Below are 14,324 nucleotides of genomic sequence, written 5' to 3'. Positions count from 1 at the left end.
TGTTTCAGCTAAGCAAACCTGTTGTGAATACAGAAGGCATGTGAACTATCCGACCAAAAACCTGGCTTCAAAATCTGCATTCCTATAATCTGCTGTGATCTCAGCATCACTCCAAATAGCCTCCATCCAACTGATAGGAAAGAGCTGTCTCGTCAACCTGGCAAACACCAAACTCAAAAGGCACCAAAGAGATAGTCAATGGGGATACACTAGAAAAATTATGCTGAAATCCAGCGCAAGCAGCTCTGTGCTCCTCTGCACTGGCTAGTGGAACAATAGCCCCAAATCTACGTGCTTTTGTCAGGTTTTCCAGTTTATCCCCTGAAGCAAGCAACCTGCAACTTCGACCCCTGAGCCCCAAGTGCCCTTGGCTGTCAAAAGCAGGGAGGCAGAAGCAGCTGCTAGGAGTTGCTGCTCCTGGCAGACTGAGAGCGTGCTGCTGTGCTAATCATTTTGCTCTGGATTAATTCTGGTATTCTACATCCACTCTCAAGAGGATTTGCTATCCCTTCCCAGGACACTGCTTCTTATAGACTAACTCAAACCGCTTTCTGCTGGAGAAGATGCAGAAGACACAGAAGAAAAAGGAAAAACTTCAAGTGCAAGAGAAATAAAAAATTATTCCAAACACCTTGCACCGTCACCGAGGTACCAGGCAAAACGCCAGCACAGCCCTCCCTCCTCTCCCCCAGACAAAGAGAATGTGAGAAGCCAGCTGAAACCTGGTGCCCCTGGGGAGAGCTGCACTCACAGGAATGTTAAATCGTTCCGAGCTTTTCATCTAGGACAAAAAAAAATGCTGGCAAAACAGCGCAATAGCAACTGGCATCAGCCGCGGGGAGGACAGTGCTTCTGCTAGGCTCTACCCTCCTCCCAGCAGAGCCAAACTTAATTCAACCACTTCTGGCCAACGGGCCGAAGTGCAGAGCGACCAGGAGGAATTCTCCCTGAATGGGGTTATTCGGAGGAGACTAAAATCCGCCTGCGTTTGTTGGAAGCAGGATGCAGCCTGGGAAACTGGCCTGGCTACCTGGCCCTCCATTCTCACTACCAACAGGTGATCCTGGCTCCCTACCCGCTTCCAGGTGAGGAGTGAACCCTCTCCTGGTCACCCCTCTCCAGCAAACTGAGTACAACAGCTACTCCTGTACTTGACCAGGAAAACATTTTGTAATTGTTTGGTTTTTTAAGCGACAGAGAGCAACCTACGCATGCAACCCACCCGAGAGCCTGCGAGCCTGGTCTGAAACGGGTACAAAAGCTGAGGTTGCTTCTGATTAACCACTCGTATTCAGAGGTGCGAGGCACCCGGCAGAGCCCAGCCGCAGTCTCCGGGGAGGGCGATGCTGTCAGCTGCCGCTCTGCCGGACCCCCAAGGCCAGGCAGGACCGGGAGCTCTGGGCCAGGGTCCGGCCAGCGCGGCTCACTGGAACTCGGGGCCACCCGCCTCGCCCGGACGCTGCGAACAGCCGGTCCTGGCAATGGCCGGCGTGCCCCAGCGGGAGCCGGGCCTTGCGGGGAGCCGATCTGGCGGAGCCGAGCGGGTGCGGGAGGGCGCGGGAGTTTCCACCCGCAGACAGGCCGGCACAGGCGGGAGGGAGGCGGCCCGGGGAGCGGCTGCGGGAGGGCAGCCCTTCGCACAAGTTGGCCGCCCGGCTCGGCCTGGCACTGCCGCCGCCACAGGGCGCGGCCCGGCGCCGGCCGCCCCTCACCCGCCCGCCGGGGCCCGCGGCTCACCCGGCCCCGCGCCCGCCACCCCCCAGGCCGGGGGTGCCTCCCGGCCCCTACTCCAGCCCGCTCCCCACGCCGGCCCGGCGGGCCCCGAGGGGGCGGCGGCGCCTCCCACCCGCCTCAACAGGTGCGCGGCGACCGCACTCACCACTCCGCCATGGCCCGCTCGGCCGCGCCGCCCGCTCTGCCCGCGAGCGGGACAGGATGTGAAACCCGATCCCGGCCCCGCCCGGGGGGCGGCGCGGCCCGGCCCGGCCGCCGGGACCACCGGCCGCTCCCCGGGTCCCTCTGCTGGGGGCCGCCGCGCCGCGCCGGGACGGGCCGGGAGGGGCGGGGCGGGGCCGACAGCGGCGCCCGGGGCCGGCAACAGCAGCGGGGCCCGCGGGCCGAGGGCAGCCCCTAGCGGCGGCTGCGGCCGCTCCGGGGCCCTCCCGAGCCCGCCGAGCCCCTGGCTACGCGGAGCCCCCGCTCCAGCCCCAGCCCCTGCCCTGCCGCTGCCCCTGTCCCGCCCCTGCCCTGCCCCAGCCCCCGCCCCCGCCCCTGCCCTGCCCCTGCCCCTGCCCCTGCCCCAGCCCCTGCCCCGCCGCTGCCCCAGCCCCTGCCCCTGCCCTGCCACCGCCCCAGCCCCTGCCCCGCCGCTGCCCCTGCCCCTGCCCTGCCCCCGCCCCAGCCCCCGCCCCAGCCCCTGCCCCGCCGCTGCCCCTGCCCCAGCCCCTGCCCCTGCCCCTGCCCTGCCCTGCCCTGCCCCAGCCCCTGCCCTGCCCTGCCCTGCCGCTGCCCCTGCCCCGCCCCTGCCCTGCCCCAGCCCCTGCCCTGCCGCCGCCCCAGCCCCTGCCCCGCCGCTGCCCCTGCCCCAGCCCCTGCCCTGCCGCTACCCCAGCCCCTGCCCCGCCGCTGCCCCTGCCCTGCCCCTGCCCTGCCCCTGCCCTGCCCCAGCCCCTGCCCCTGCCCTGCCACTGCCCCTGCCCCTGCCCTGCCCCCGCCCCAGCCCCTGCCCCTGCCCTGCCCCTGCCCTGCCCCCGCCCCAGCCCCTCCCCTGCCCTGCCCCTGCCCCTGCCCTGCCCCTGCCCTGCCCCTGCCCCTGCCCTGCAGCTGCCCCTGCCCTGCCCCAGCCCCAGCCCCTGCCCTGCCACTGCCCTGCCCTGCCCCCGCCCCAGCCCCTGCCCCGCCCCTGCCCCTGCCCCGCCCCAGCCCCTGCCCTGCCCTGCCCCTGCCCCGCCACTGCCCTGCCCTGCCCCCGCCCCAGCCCCTGCCCTGCCACTGCCCTGCCCTGCCCCCGCCCCAGCCCCTGCCCCGCCCCTGCCCCTGCCCCGCCCCAGCCCCTGCCCTGCCCTGCCCCTGCCCTGCCGCTGCCGCTGCCCCTGCCTCTGCCCCAGCCCCTGCCCCTGCCCTGCCCTGCCCCAGCCCCTGCCCCGCCGCTGCCCCTGCCCCAGCCCCAGCCCCTGCCCCTGCCCCCGCCCTGCCCCTGCCCCTGCCCTGCCCCAGCCCCTGCCCTGCCCTGCCCCTGCCTCTGCCCCAGCCCCTGCCCCTGCCCCTGCCCTGCCCTGCCCTGCCCTGCCCTGCCCCTGCCCCTGCCCTGCCCCAGCCCCTGCCCTGCCCCTGCCCCAGCCCCTGCCTTACCACTGCCCTGCCCCTGCCCCTGCCCTGCTCCAGCCCCTGCCCTGCCCCTGCCCCAGCCCCTGCCCTGCCCCTGCCCCAGCCCCTGCCCCTGCCCTGCCCCTGCCCCTGCCCCTGCCCTGCCCCAGCCCCTGCCTTACCACTGCCCTGCCCCTGCCCTGCCCCTGCCCCAGCCCCTGCCCCTGCCCTGCCCCTGCCCTGCCCCAGCCCCTGCCCCTGCCCCTGCCCTGCCCTGCCCTGCCCCTGCCCTGCCCCAGCCCCTGCCTTACCACTGCCCTGCCCCTGCCCTGCCCCTGCCTCTGCCCCAGCCCCTGCCCCTGCCCCTGCCCTGCCCTGCCCCTGCCCCTGCCCTGCCCCAGCCCCTGCCTTACCACTGCCCTGCCCCTGCCCTGCCCCAGCCCCAGCCCCTGCCCTGCCACTGCCCTGCCCTGCCCTGCCCCAGCCCCTGCCCCTGCCCCTGCCCCTGCCCTGCCACTGCCCTGCCCCTGCCCTAGCCCCTGCCCTGCCACTGCCCTGCCCTGCCCCCGCCCCAGCCCCTGCCCTGCCCCTGCCCCAGCCCCTGCCCCTGCCCTGCCCCAGCCCCTGCCCTGCCCCTGCCCCAGCCCCTGCCCCTGCCCTGCCCCAGCCCCTGCCCTGCCCCTGCCCCAGCCCCTGCCTTACCACTGCCCTGCCCCTGCCCCTGCCCTGCTCCAGCCCCTGCCCCTGCCCCTGCCCCTGCCCCAGCCCCTGCCCTGCCCCTGCCCCAGCCCCTGCCCCTGCCCTGCCCCAGCCCCTGCCCTGCCCCTGCCCCAGCCCCTGCCCCTGCCCTGCCCCAGCCCCTGCCCTGCCCCTGCCCCAGCCCCTGCCTTACCACTGCCCTGCCCCTGCCCCTGCCCTGCTCCAGCCCCTGCCCTGCCCCTGCCCCAGCCCCTGCCCCTGCCCTGCCCCTGCCCTGCCCGGCCCGAGGGGTGGAAACGACAAGGGGAGAAGCGGAGCCGGGACCTCAGTTTTGGAGAGCTACGGGTCAATGGCGACGGTCAGCTGTCGTGACCAGGTTTGTGAGGAAAATCACGGTTAGTGCCAGAAGCCATACCATCCATCACGGGTGGTGTGGGGCTCTCAGGAACACAGGTGGGTCACACAGTGCTTTAACGGCTCTGCTCTGCCCTCTTATTCCTGACATCCTCCAAGAGCGAGGATGGAAAGCGGGACTGAAGCAAGTGGGATTTGAACCAGCCTGGAGCATCGAGAGAGGAAAATGTCTTCGTCTGCACTGGATAATGGGCTGTCCCTGCAAGGTCACACAGTGGGATGATGAGCCTTGGGTCAGCCCATGGTGTAAGGCTGCCACGCATCTAGGTTTGCCCAGACATGTCCTCTTTTTTTGCCCTGGCAATTTTGTCTGGGCAGATTTTGGCGACTTTCTGTGTTCGTCTGTGTCCTGAGCACATAGCAGTCTGGTCAAGGCTGTGCAGGAAGAGCAGGTGTGTCCCCTGCGTGTGCACAGATCAACCATCAGCATACGAACAGCAATTCAGAGGCCTCAGGAAAAGGTAGAGCCCTGCTCCTCGACCAGCATGAGTAGTCTGAATAAACAAGCTGTGCACTAAAGGTCAGCCCCGCTAGATCAGCTTCTGTCAGCCACCAGTTTGGAGTATGTTACTTGGCATGGTGGCACAGCAGAGCCCTTGTTACCTCAGTGACTGCTGCAACATGGCACTGCTCCCAATGAATTTTGTACGGGGTCCTGTTATTCCAGAATAGGAACAACCCCATGCAGAGACAAATCCTGGGGGTTGAGCTGCCCAGATGCCTCAGACCCCTCTAACTGGGGGTGCAAGACTTGGCAGATACTCAGTGGATTTTGCCACTAACAGTGATTTTTGGCCTGTATCACACCACGCAGCAAATTTCTGCTACAGTCAGAAATAAGTCTGCTCAGCTTATTAATTACCCCGGTGAGCCAACAGACGGGGTCCCTGCGCAGAGCGAGACCGCTCTCGCAGTGCTCTCTTGCAGACAGCGTTTTGGCACTACTGAAGAACTTCAGAGTAACTTAATCTGAAGATATTCACGTGAAAGTCCCACTGCACTTTTAAATAACAAATAGAGAGACAGTGAGATCATGGCCGCTCCGCTCGCTGGCTCGACGTGCAGCTGCATTGTGCTTACCAGGGGGGTCCGTGCACCGGCGGAGAGCAGGGCCCCCGTGGGGGCTGGGAAGTTGCTGGAGATGCCTGTGGTGCTGCAGGAGAGCGGGCAGGGGAGGCTGAGTTTTGCGGGGCTGCAAAGCTTGGGGACTGGGGCATAGGCTGGGAGGAAAGGAAAGGAAGAGTTAAACCAGGTCTGCGTTGGAAACAAAAGTTTGCTGGTGTAGCTCTAATGTGGTTAAATTGGCAGCTTTCCTTGTGGAGATGCAGATATTATTCGCCTTTGCCAATAAAGGCTATACCTGTCCTCTGAGGGAAACAGTGATACTGGGAAAATGCTTATAACAGCCTGACAGTCCCTGTTCAAGGGCTCTTGTAGATACAGACTTGATATATAAAAACTTTAACAGCCTGATTGACATTGTTGTGCTAGCAAGAGCCTTTGGACAGATTGAAAATAGAAGCTCGGGAGATGGGAGGTTGCAAGAGCCACAGCTTCAGGGGCCCCCCAAAATGAGTGACCGGACGTGGTACACGGGAAGTTGGCTGCAGGAGGGACCAGACAGGCATTCATTTTTTCTGCAACATTCTCATTTTATTTTGCATATTTCAGGGTTTGATGATAGCGTGTAGGCTGTTTTCAACCTACACCTCTGGCAGGCTTGCTGGAGAACCTGTAACTCCATTGCTTAGCTGCTGCAGCTAAAACTCCTGGGACGTGATTCTGCACACAGCATGCTAAGAGATCCCCTCTCTCTTGAGGCCAAAGCGGGTGAGCTGGAGGCACTCAAGGATGCAGAAGACACACTGAGATGACATCTCAGATCAGTCCTACTCATGGGCCAGCAGCCCTATGCCGCCTTGCACAAAGTCATGCAGAAGGAGGGCATCAAAATGAAGAGCAAGGAAACCACCATGAAGGCAGAACCTCCCCACCAGAGGGTGGTCACATATGCGCTGGCACCAAGGACACTCTTGGGAGCAGAGATCCCCACTGCTGGAAGAGGAAAGCTGAGTGAAAGGAGGTTCAATTAGCAGGCACAATAGATGGTTGTAAGGCTGCCAGACCAGGGTCCACCTCTTTGGGAGAGGGAGTGCTGGTAGACATGAGCTGTGTTGACACCAGTGACTCAGGGAGGGGGAGAGAAATCCCAGAGGAGAAAAATCAAGCAGCTAAGGGAAAAGCTTCTTTTGTGGGACCTCTGCAGTGACTTTTTCAGAGACGTTCACAGCTCAGGCAGTCATGGGCTGAGGAAACCTTCTACTAGTGGTACCTGGTACAATAACACAAGGAGGTCCTCCTCCAGAGATACAGGTGAGTCACTCTGTGACACATACATGGGAGATCAAGCCGACCAGTCATGATGCCTGCCATCAATACACCAAAGATGGCAGCAGGAGGTGAATATGAAGTGTCTGAACAGTCTTTGAGAGCATGGCAAAGACATTGCAGTGTCTCTAAGAACAGAGGGTTATAAACCCTGGCTCTTTTGCTAATAACAAAACCACACTGCCTACAAGAAGAAACAGCCCTCATGAATTGTGAGGCTGTGAACACTATATCACTGTAAGATGAATTAAGAGATGTATGATCAATGTTTCCAGGCCAAAGTATCCCCTTGCTGCCTGTTCTTGGCTGAAGGATATTTCCTGCAACTGTCACTGAAGAACAGCAAAAGGAGCCAGCTCCCTGAGATCATGCTCAAATCATTTCTTCAGATGCTGCTCCCAGGTGGAAGAAGCTGTATCTGGAGTCGTACACCCACCCCCATTTCATGAAGCTGCTCAACTGGTGGACGTTCATACTTGTGCACACACTCCACGTCAGGAAATGGCAGTTGGAGGACCTTGCACGAGGGGCCTTCCTCATCGCTGGATATGGAAGAACTGGTGATGCTAAAGGTAGGGAAAGCTCAGTATTGCACTGCTGCTGCCCTGCCCACACGTACCAGGCTGGGGAGATGGGGCAATGCCCAGGCAGATGTGCTACAGTTGTGAGCGCAGCCAGCATGTTGCCCTGGAGGTTTGGGCCAGCGGGCACTGCCCTTGCTCTGCCTCTGTTAACAAACTGGACTGCACAGCCTGGAACTGGCCCAGCGCAGTACCAGCCCCACAGTAAGTGTCTCCATATACAGCAAGGGGGGAGTAACAGCTCCAGTCAGCTGTGAACAAACCCTGTGTTGAGGAGAGACTGGTGATACTGGGAGTAGACGCCTAAAATGCTTGGCAAGGTTTGGGTGCCTGGGCTTATGGCCAGCACTGACCTGGTGCAGCTGCAACCTTGGATCAGCCTTCCAGGGCACCAGCGATGGTGGGAGGATGAGCTGGGAGATGCTTCATTGGGGGTTCCCAGCTCCGCTCAGGAGCTGCATTTAAGCTCAGGTCCTCACCCTCAGCCCCACCTGAGCTAAGTTCCAGACTTGTGCCAGGCCTGGCACCTTGCTGACCCTGACCCACCAATGGGGTCAGCAGTCACTGGACCGTGGCTGACCCTGGTTACCATCACCGAACCTGCTCTGCTCCTGTTGCATGGTGGCTATGGCGCTGCCGTGCTGTCATCTCCTCTCCAGCTCGCCTGTCACCTCCTACTGCCCCTGGCACCACGAGCCCCCATGGCTGGGAGGGGGAGCAGGAGCAGGAGCAGCTCTGTGCACTCTTGTACTGAAGGAGCCAATAATACCAGAAAAGGTTCTGTACTGTGAAAGCCGTATGTTAAATAGGTCAAACTCCTACCAAGCTACTACTGTAAGTGCCTACATGGGGGCAAGATTTCTCACCATGGGCAGCTCTTTGTTGCAACAGGAAACAAGATAAAGTGCTAGGTTGACCAGGGGGTACAGTTCACCCACATGGGTGATGGGATCTCCGTCCTTGGAGATTTTCAAGGTTTGGCTATGCAAAGCCATGGATGACCTGATCTAGTGTTGGTAATGGTCTCACTTCAAGCAAGATTTTGGACTAACGCCCTCCAAAGGTCCCTTCCGATCAACACATCTGTAATTCTATGACAAGTGGCTTGAGGTTCAAGCTGAGCAGGCAGATGTGGTGAATTCTCCATTACTTCAGAGCACAGACATCTTGTATCAAATGTCTCAAATACCTTATTGAATGGGACCAGGCTGACCTGGATGCAGGAGTTGCTGGCTGAGGTTCTTTGGATTGTGTGCTGTGAGAGTCCTCTCTGACAAATGGTCTTAGCATGTATGAGGCAAAGAAAAAACATCCCTGTTCTTAATTAACCCTGTCTGTGTTTTGAAGCTGACTGAAGATATCAAATAGCCCAGGACTGTCCTTTGGAAAGAGCTAGTTGGAGATATTTGGCCATTTGTAAAAATACGTGTTTTTAAGCAGCAATCAGAAGGGTTTTTTTTATAGTGGGCATGATGTAAGTTTATATAACAAGCCAGATGTTCTGCAATGGGGCTTTTTTAAAATCATCCTGTCCCAATTTTTTCCATCTTACTGTCTTTAGCTCCCTTGCAAAGTAAGCAGCCATGCTATCACATTACCAGTTGGCAATGGCAGCAGCTGGCTGTAACCCAACCTTAGCAGCATGGGACACAGAAACAGATGGAGCAGCAAATGCTCTTTGTTTCCTCTCCTGCTTTCTAAACCAGATTGTGACTAAAAACATACAGGAGAGGTTTCTGCCATCTTCCCTGCTACTGTGGCTCCCTGGCCGTTGACAAAGCTACAGGATGAGCTCTAGCAGGGGTTACTGCTCCCCACAGCAAAGGAGAGGTCAGCCTTTTTAGAGGGGAGCTGCAAAGAGGGGAAGGGTATGAGATACAACGATTACAAGCCCTTAGAGGGGAAAGAAGGGTGCAGTGGGTGAGATGGCTGAACTGAGCTGAGGGCTCCCCATGCATCAAGTCCTGCTCCTCCTGCTGCTCTGAGTCTTGGTTCTGGTATTCATCTGAGTCTTGGTGAACCATGTCAGCTCATTAAACTGGCACAAAACAGAAGTGAGCAGTGTTTTGCCCGGTCAGTAACCTGAACTGGCCCGATGGACAATCAGCCGAGCACTGAGACGAGAATGAGGAGCAGAGCCACACACCAGAATGGGCCAGGAGGAGAGAAGGACAGGGGAGGAAGATGGAGGTGGGAATGTCCCTTGTGAATCAGGAGGTCGACTCTGCTGTCCTGGGTAGTCCTTGTCCCAAAGCTAGGCAGACATGGGAAGGGAAGTCCATGCTCCCAGGTCACTTTCTATGAGCCGAACTCTGAGGCTGCTGGCAATGAAGGTCAGGAAAATGTTCACAGCAGAGGTCTGCCTGCCTTGCTTCAGAATTCCCATAGGACGAAAACTCCCCAAAATAAGGTCTGTATGTCCCCGCCACCACATCAGTTACAGGTTCCCAAGGGACTTCTACTCTATCACAGCCTCTCACACCTCTTTGTGTCTGGTAAGAGCTCTGCTGCTTTCAGTCTACATCCTCTAAAGATACACCGATTGGTCCAAACACACGCACTGGTCAATGGTGCTCTCTCCCCTGCAGGAGACGTTATACACTGGAAAACATGAAACTGTGTGTGGGTTGGCTACACGAGTCCCACCACGAGCTGCCTTGAGCTGGGGGACAGCTGCCCAGGGCAGAGGACACTCGCTGAGAGGTGGGTGGCCAAGGCCGATGACACGAGACTGAGCCGGCACCGCCACGTGCACCCAAACAGCCACGTGAGTGGTGCTGATACAGCTGTCCCATCTCACAGTAATTCCCTGCTCCCTCTCCCACGAGGCTGCACAAGCTGCCGGACCCGTCTGGCTTTGCTGTGGCTGATGTTTGTGCCAGACAATATAACATTGTTGTAGGTACTTGCCAAGAACTGAGTTTATTTTTTAGCCACAGACAGAACCTGTAATTCCTTAAGCTAATCCTGCAGCCTGATGTTTTTTTCTTACAAGCCTTGACAAATTAACTGAATCTCCATTTCTGTGAGAAACCTGGAAGGAAAGTCCCACAGTCAGGACTCCAGAGTTAAAGAAAGACAGGGATTTGCGAGATCACCTGCGCCATTTCTCACCAGTGCAGAGGCTCCTCTAGGGGTATTTCTTGCTGGCCTTGTCTCCCAGGATGATCATTCAGACATCTATCTGAGATCCTGTCAGGGTGTTTTGCATTATAATCTGCCTAAGTTTTCTCAGCTTCATCCCATTATTCCTGTTCTTCTTAACTATGACAAAAAAATTTGCTCCATTTTGTGGTTTATAGATGTTCCCAACTGAAATATCTGCAGGTTGTTATTTCTCATTGTATCCTTTCAGTGAAATAGTACAGATTTGATTTTTTAAAACTTAAACTTAACCCCTTTTGCCCTCAGAGAGTGTCTGGAGTTCTGCCTGCATACCGCCTGCTTACTAACACATACTGATAACAAAACGTCCTATAATGAGTGCAAGAAGTGGCTTATTACTCTCTTTTATCCTTTCTTATACAGTCAAGGGTTTGAGGACCAGCTGTGCTCCTGCTGAAGTCAGTGGGAACGGCAGCAAGTTCTTTGCTCTACCATGTAACCACAGGGAGAAGTTAAGTTTCTGAACCTGTGGTTGCCAGTGTTGCAGTGCCAAATGTCCCTGTTTGCGTTTGCTGTACCGATTTTGTCAGGCAAGCTCGGTTCCTCTCAGCATCCAGGTATTCAGCTTTAGGCAAACCACTTGGAAAGCTGTCCTTTGCTAGTTTTTTAAACATCTTGGATATCTACTAAGCAGACCAACTCAACGAACAGGTTCTTGTATTTTAATGGGAGTGCTGTGCACACAGGCTGGGTGCTGACAACCTGAATGCATGCGTCTCTGTCCAAGTACATCCGTGGCTGCTCTTTGTGAACGGCTGCTGCTAGAGGAGAGAGGAAACACTGGAGCTTACACCTGAGCAGCGTCTCAGGGGACTGCCCGATGCAAACCCCAGGTAATCTCCTATGACAGCACATCTGCAGGAGGCCACGGTCAGCCCCACCGTGCCGGAGCAGTCCCGCGGGGCAGCCTGGAGCCCCGACTGTCAGGCAGCTCATGGGGATGAGGCAGGTCTGATGTCAACCTGGGAAGTCAGTCTGCAGGTCAGGGTCAGGATCAGGCCAGCGATGGTGCCCGGGGTCAGACACAGCCCAGTGACGCCGTGCAGGTCCGTAGTGACACGGCAGAGCCGAGGCCAGGCCAGGCAGTCAGTCTGCAGGTCAGGGTCAGAGAGACCCAGGGCGGAGCACAGCCACGGGCACATCGGTGAGAGGCTGGAGACAAGCACACCTCCAACACAGCTCAGATGGGGACTGAGGGCCCAGGGCTGATCTGAATTGGGGCTCCTGGGCAGGGCTGGGGTGCAAGCCCCAGGTGAGGCTGGTCAGAGCTATAAGGGCTTGTTAGCGCCCTTGGGGCCCTGAGAACAGCTTCACAGGCAGGTACAATCACAGCATGAGCATGGTCACTCTAAATGAAGCCACAGGTCTGCCTCCCTCAGTGTCCTGATCTCCAGGAGCAGTCAATAAAGGGAGACCTTCCCCCTTCCCTCATACAAATTCCTGGGCAAGCAGCGGTGGAGGAGGGGTGTAGGTGCTGGCACTGCTGCTCCTTCTATTGACACCTCCCCAGACTTCTGGAAGGAGAAGGAGCATCGTCCAGCACTGAGACTAGAAGAGAAGCTGAGGACAGGCAGGTTGGTGCATGAGAGAAGCTCAAATCTCGCCACCAGTGGTGCCAAGTCCTTGGGGAGCAAATTGCCCCTCATTTCATGGAGATGGACTACGATCATCTCCAGCCAAAAAAGCAGAGACCTCTGACTGGCAGCCAGTCCCTCCCCATGTCCTTAGCACAGACCACAGCAACTTCACACAGGCCAGTGGACTGCAGCCGGGATCCACGCGACGAAACAGGATCTGCTCAAATCTACCTTGTGCAGTTACTGTCAGATCCATTTGACACCTTGGAACCTATTCAGGATCTTCTCTGCTGGCATACGGACATGGTCTGCACCAGCTTCACATTTTGAAGGGTATTTTATTTTTAATTTAATATTTCAATAGCTTTCTTTACTTTGCTTTGCAGCCATACCAGTCTATTTTTAGTCTTTTTCCTCCTGGTGATATAAAATGTTCTGAGCCATTTTAGCAATCTCCATGCTTCTTACAAGCATGTTATCCTTTTGGCTTATTCATTTTTTAATAAGCTCTTTTGGGAGGAATTTCTTTGTTGCTGTTGTTCTTTTAATGATACCAGATCGTATACTCACTGTCATACATAGCTTTTTTAATAGCACGGTTCTGAATGAAGCGCCCCCCATCTCAGCACTAAACCCAATCACTTCTTTTATGTTCTCCAACCAGCTGCTCCAAAAATCAAGCCTTTGTGGTATCTAAAATGTAGCAACTACATCATATGCTGATGTGACATTTACTCACTCAATGTGGGGGTAATTGGAGACTCTTCGTTATGATGATGTTTTCTGCCTCAGCAGCCTCTCTGATCTCCTAAATATATCACTGTCACCACCACTGCTTTTGAAGACTGTCCACTACGGTAGTCCTAATACTCCCCTTTGCCTATTTAGGTGTGAATTTTCTAACTATAGGGGGTCAGTGTTACATGTTGGAAGATTAAAATCGTTTAGGCACATTGACTCCGAGGTTTCTCTGGCATCCAGCATCACTCCTCCACAAGCACAATTTAGTTGGTTCTTCCTGTATAATCTGTAGCCTGCCTTCGCAATGTCGCACTGATTATCCGCCTTGCACCAATTTCTGATAAGGTTGTTCTCAGTCAAAACTGGGTAGTCCAGTTGTTCCACCTTATTTTTTGTTTGCTAGAGAGTTTGTACAGAAGCACATTTGTGGCTGTTACCCCGTTTCTGCACCTTTTTAGGCCGGACTTCATTTGTTCATCCTCTCATTTGTCATTACCTTCTTTTTCAGTTTTATCAGCCTCCATCCCCATCTTTTAAATAAGAAAATTTTAATGACTTAGGGAAGGATGACGCTACATTCTGTGGGGTTTTGCACATCAGTCTTCTTCACTTAGTACAAAAGCTCCCCTGTAACTTGATGAGGTGTCAGCAGCCCGATTGCTTCGCTCACAGCCCATGTCCGCGTTCCCGCGGCCTGCTCCTGGCCACCTGCCTGAGCTCTTGCCGGGGAGGCCCCCCCGGCAGCCCCTGATCCCCAGGGTTAATTACTTCGTTCGGGGACGTCTGCACGGGGAAACGCGTCCAAGCGCCCCCAGCGCAGCCCCGGGTATGGCTTCTCGGCGCGGCTGCCCAGAGCCTTTGTGGGGCTTCCCCGCACCGCTCCGCTCCCCGTCCGGCGGCGCGGGCGCAGGCAGCGGGCGGCGCAGGCAGCGGGCGGCGCAGGCAGCGGGCGGCGCAGGCAGCGGGCGGCGCAGGCAGCGGGCGGCGCAGGCAGCGGGCGGCGCAGGCAGCGGGCGGCGCGGCAGGCAGACCAACCATGCGGTCCCACATGGTCTAGCGGTTAGGATTCCTGGTTTTCACCCAGGCGGCCCGGGTTCGACTCCCGGTGTGGGAAAACGCCAGCACTTTTGCTTCCCCGCCTATTTTTTTTCCCCCTTTTTATTTGTTAGTTCTGAGAGATCCCTTCCACCATCCGCAGCGCGGGGTAACACGAACGACTCCCACTTCCACCCCAGACCCTCTGCGTCTCCCCAGGGATGTCCATTAAGCGAATGCCCTGGTGCTTGTAGCAGCGTCACGGGTGATGAAGAAACACCAGCGATGGCTGGCATTCCCCCCACGGCATTGCAGCGAGAATCAGTCTCTCCTATGGATCAAGCCATCCCACAACCAGGAAAACTTTTGTTAGGAAATGTGTTACTAAGAGCTTCCCCCGTCCTTCCTCTCAGCTCTG

At 57.5% G+C, this 14,324-nt stretch overlaps 1 protein-coding gene and 1 non-coding gene across 3 annotated transcripts in view; one reads left to right on the top strand and one right to left on the bottom strand.

The window, feature by feature from the left end:
• LOC142089565 (rho GTPase-activating protein 39-like) overlaps positions 1-2,029 on the bottom strand; it is a 57,262-nt gene extending 55,233 nt beyond the window's left edge. For both annotated transcript variants that reach the window (XM_075166178.1, XM_075166177.1), the window contains exon 1: positions 1,880-2,029. In XM_075166178.1, coding sequence (XP_075022279.1) covers positions 1,880-1,890 — 11 coding nt within the window. In that variant the 5' untranslated portion in view covers positions 1,891-2,029. The remainder of the gene's footprint in view (positions 1-1,879) is intronic.
• Positions 2,030-13,913: 11,884 nt separating this feature from the next.
• TRNAE-UUC (transfer RNA glutamic acid (anticodon UUC)) lies at positions 13,914-13,985 on the top strand. Its single transcript has one exon. It is a non-coding gene; the product is annotated as a tRNA-Glu (tRNA).
• Positions 13,986-14,324: the final 339 nt, after the last annotated feature.

Source organism: Calonectris borealis, chromosome 17 (assembly GCF_964195595.1).
Source record: "Calonectris borealis chromosome 17, bCalBor7.hap1.2, whole genome shotgun sequence".
NCBI classification, from domain to species: Eukaryota; Metazoa; Chordata; class Aves; order Procellariiformes; family Procellariidae; genus Calonectris; species Calonectris borealis.
The sequence above is the reverse complement of the archived record's forward strand: the minus strand, read 5'-3'. Positions and strand labels throughout refer to the sequence as shown.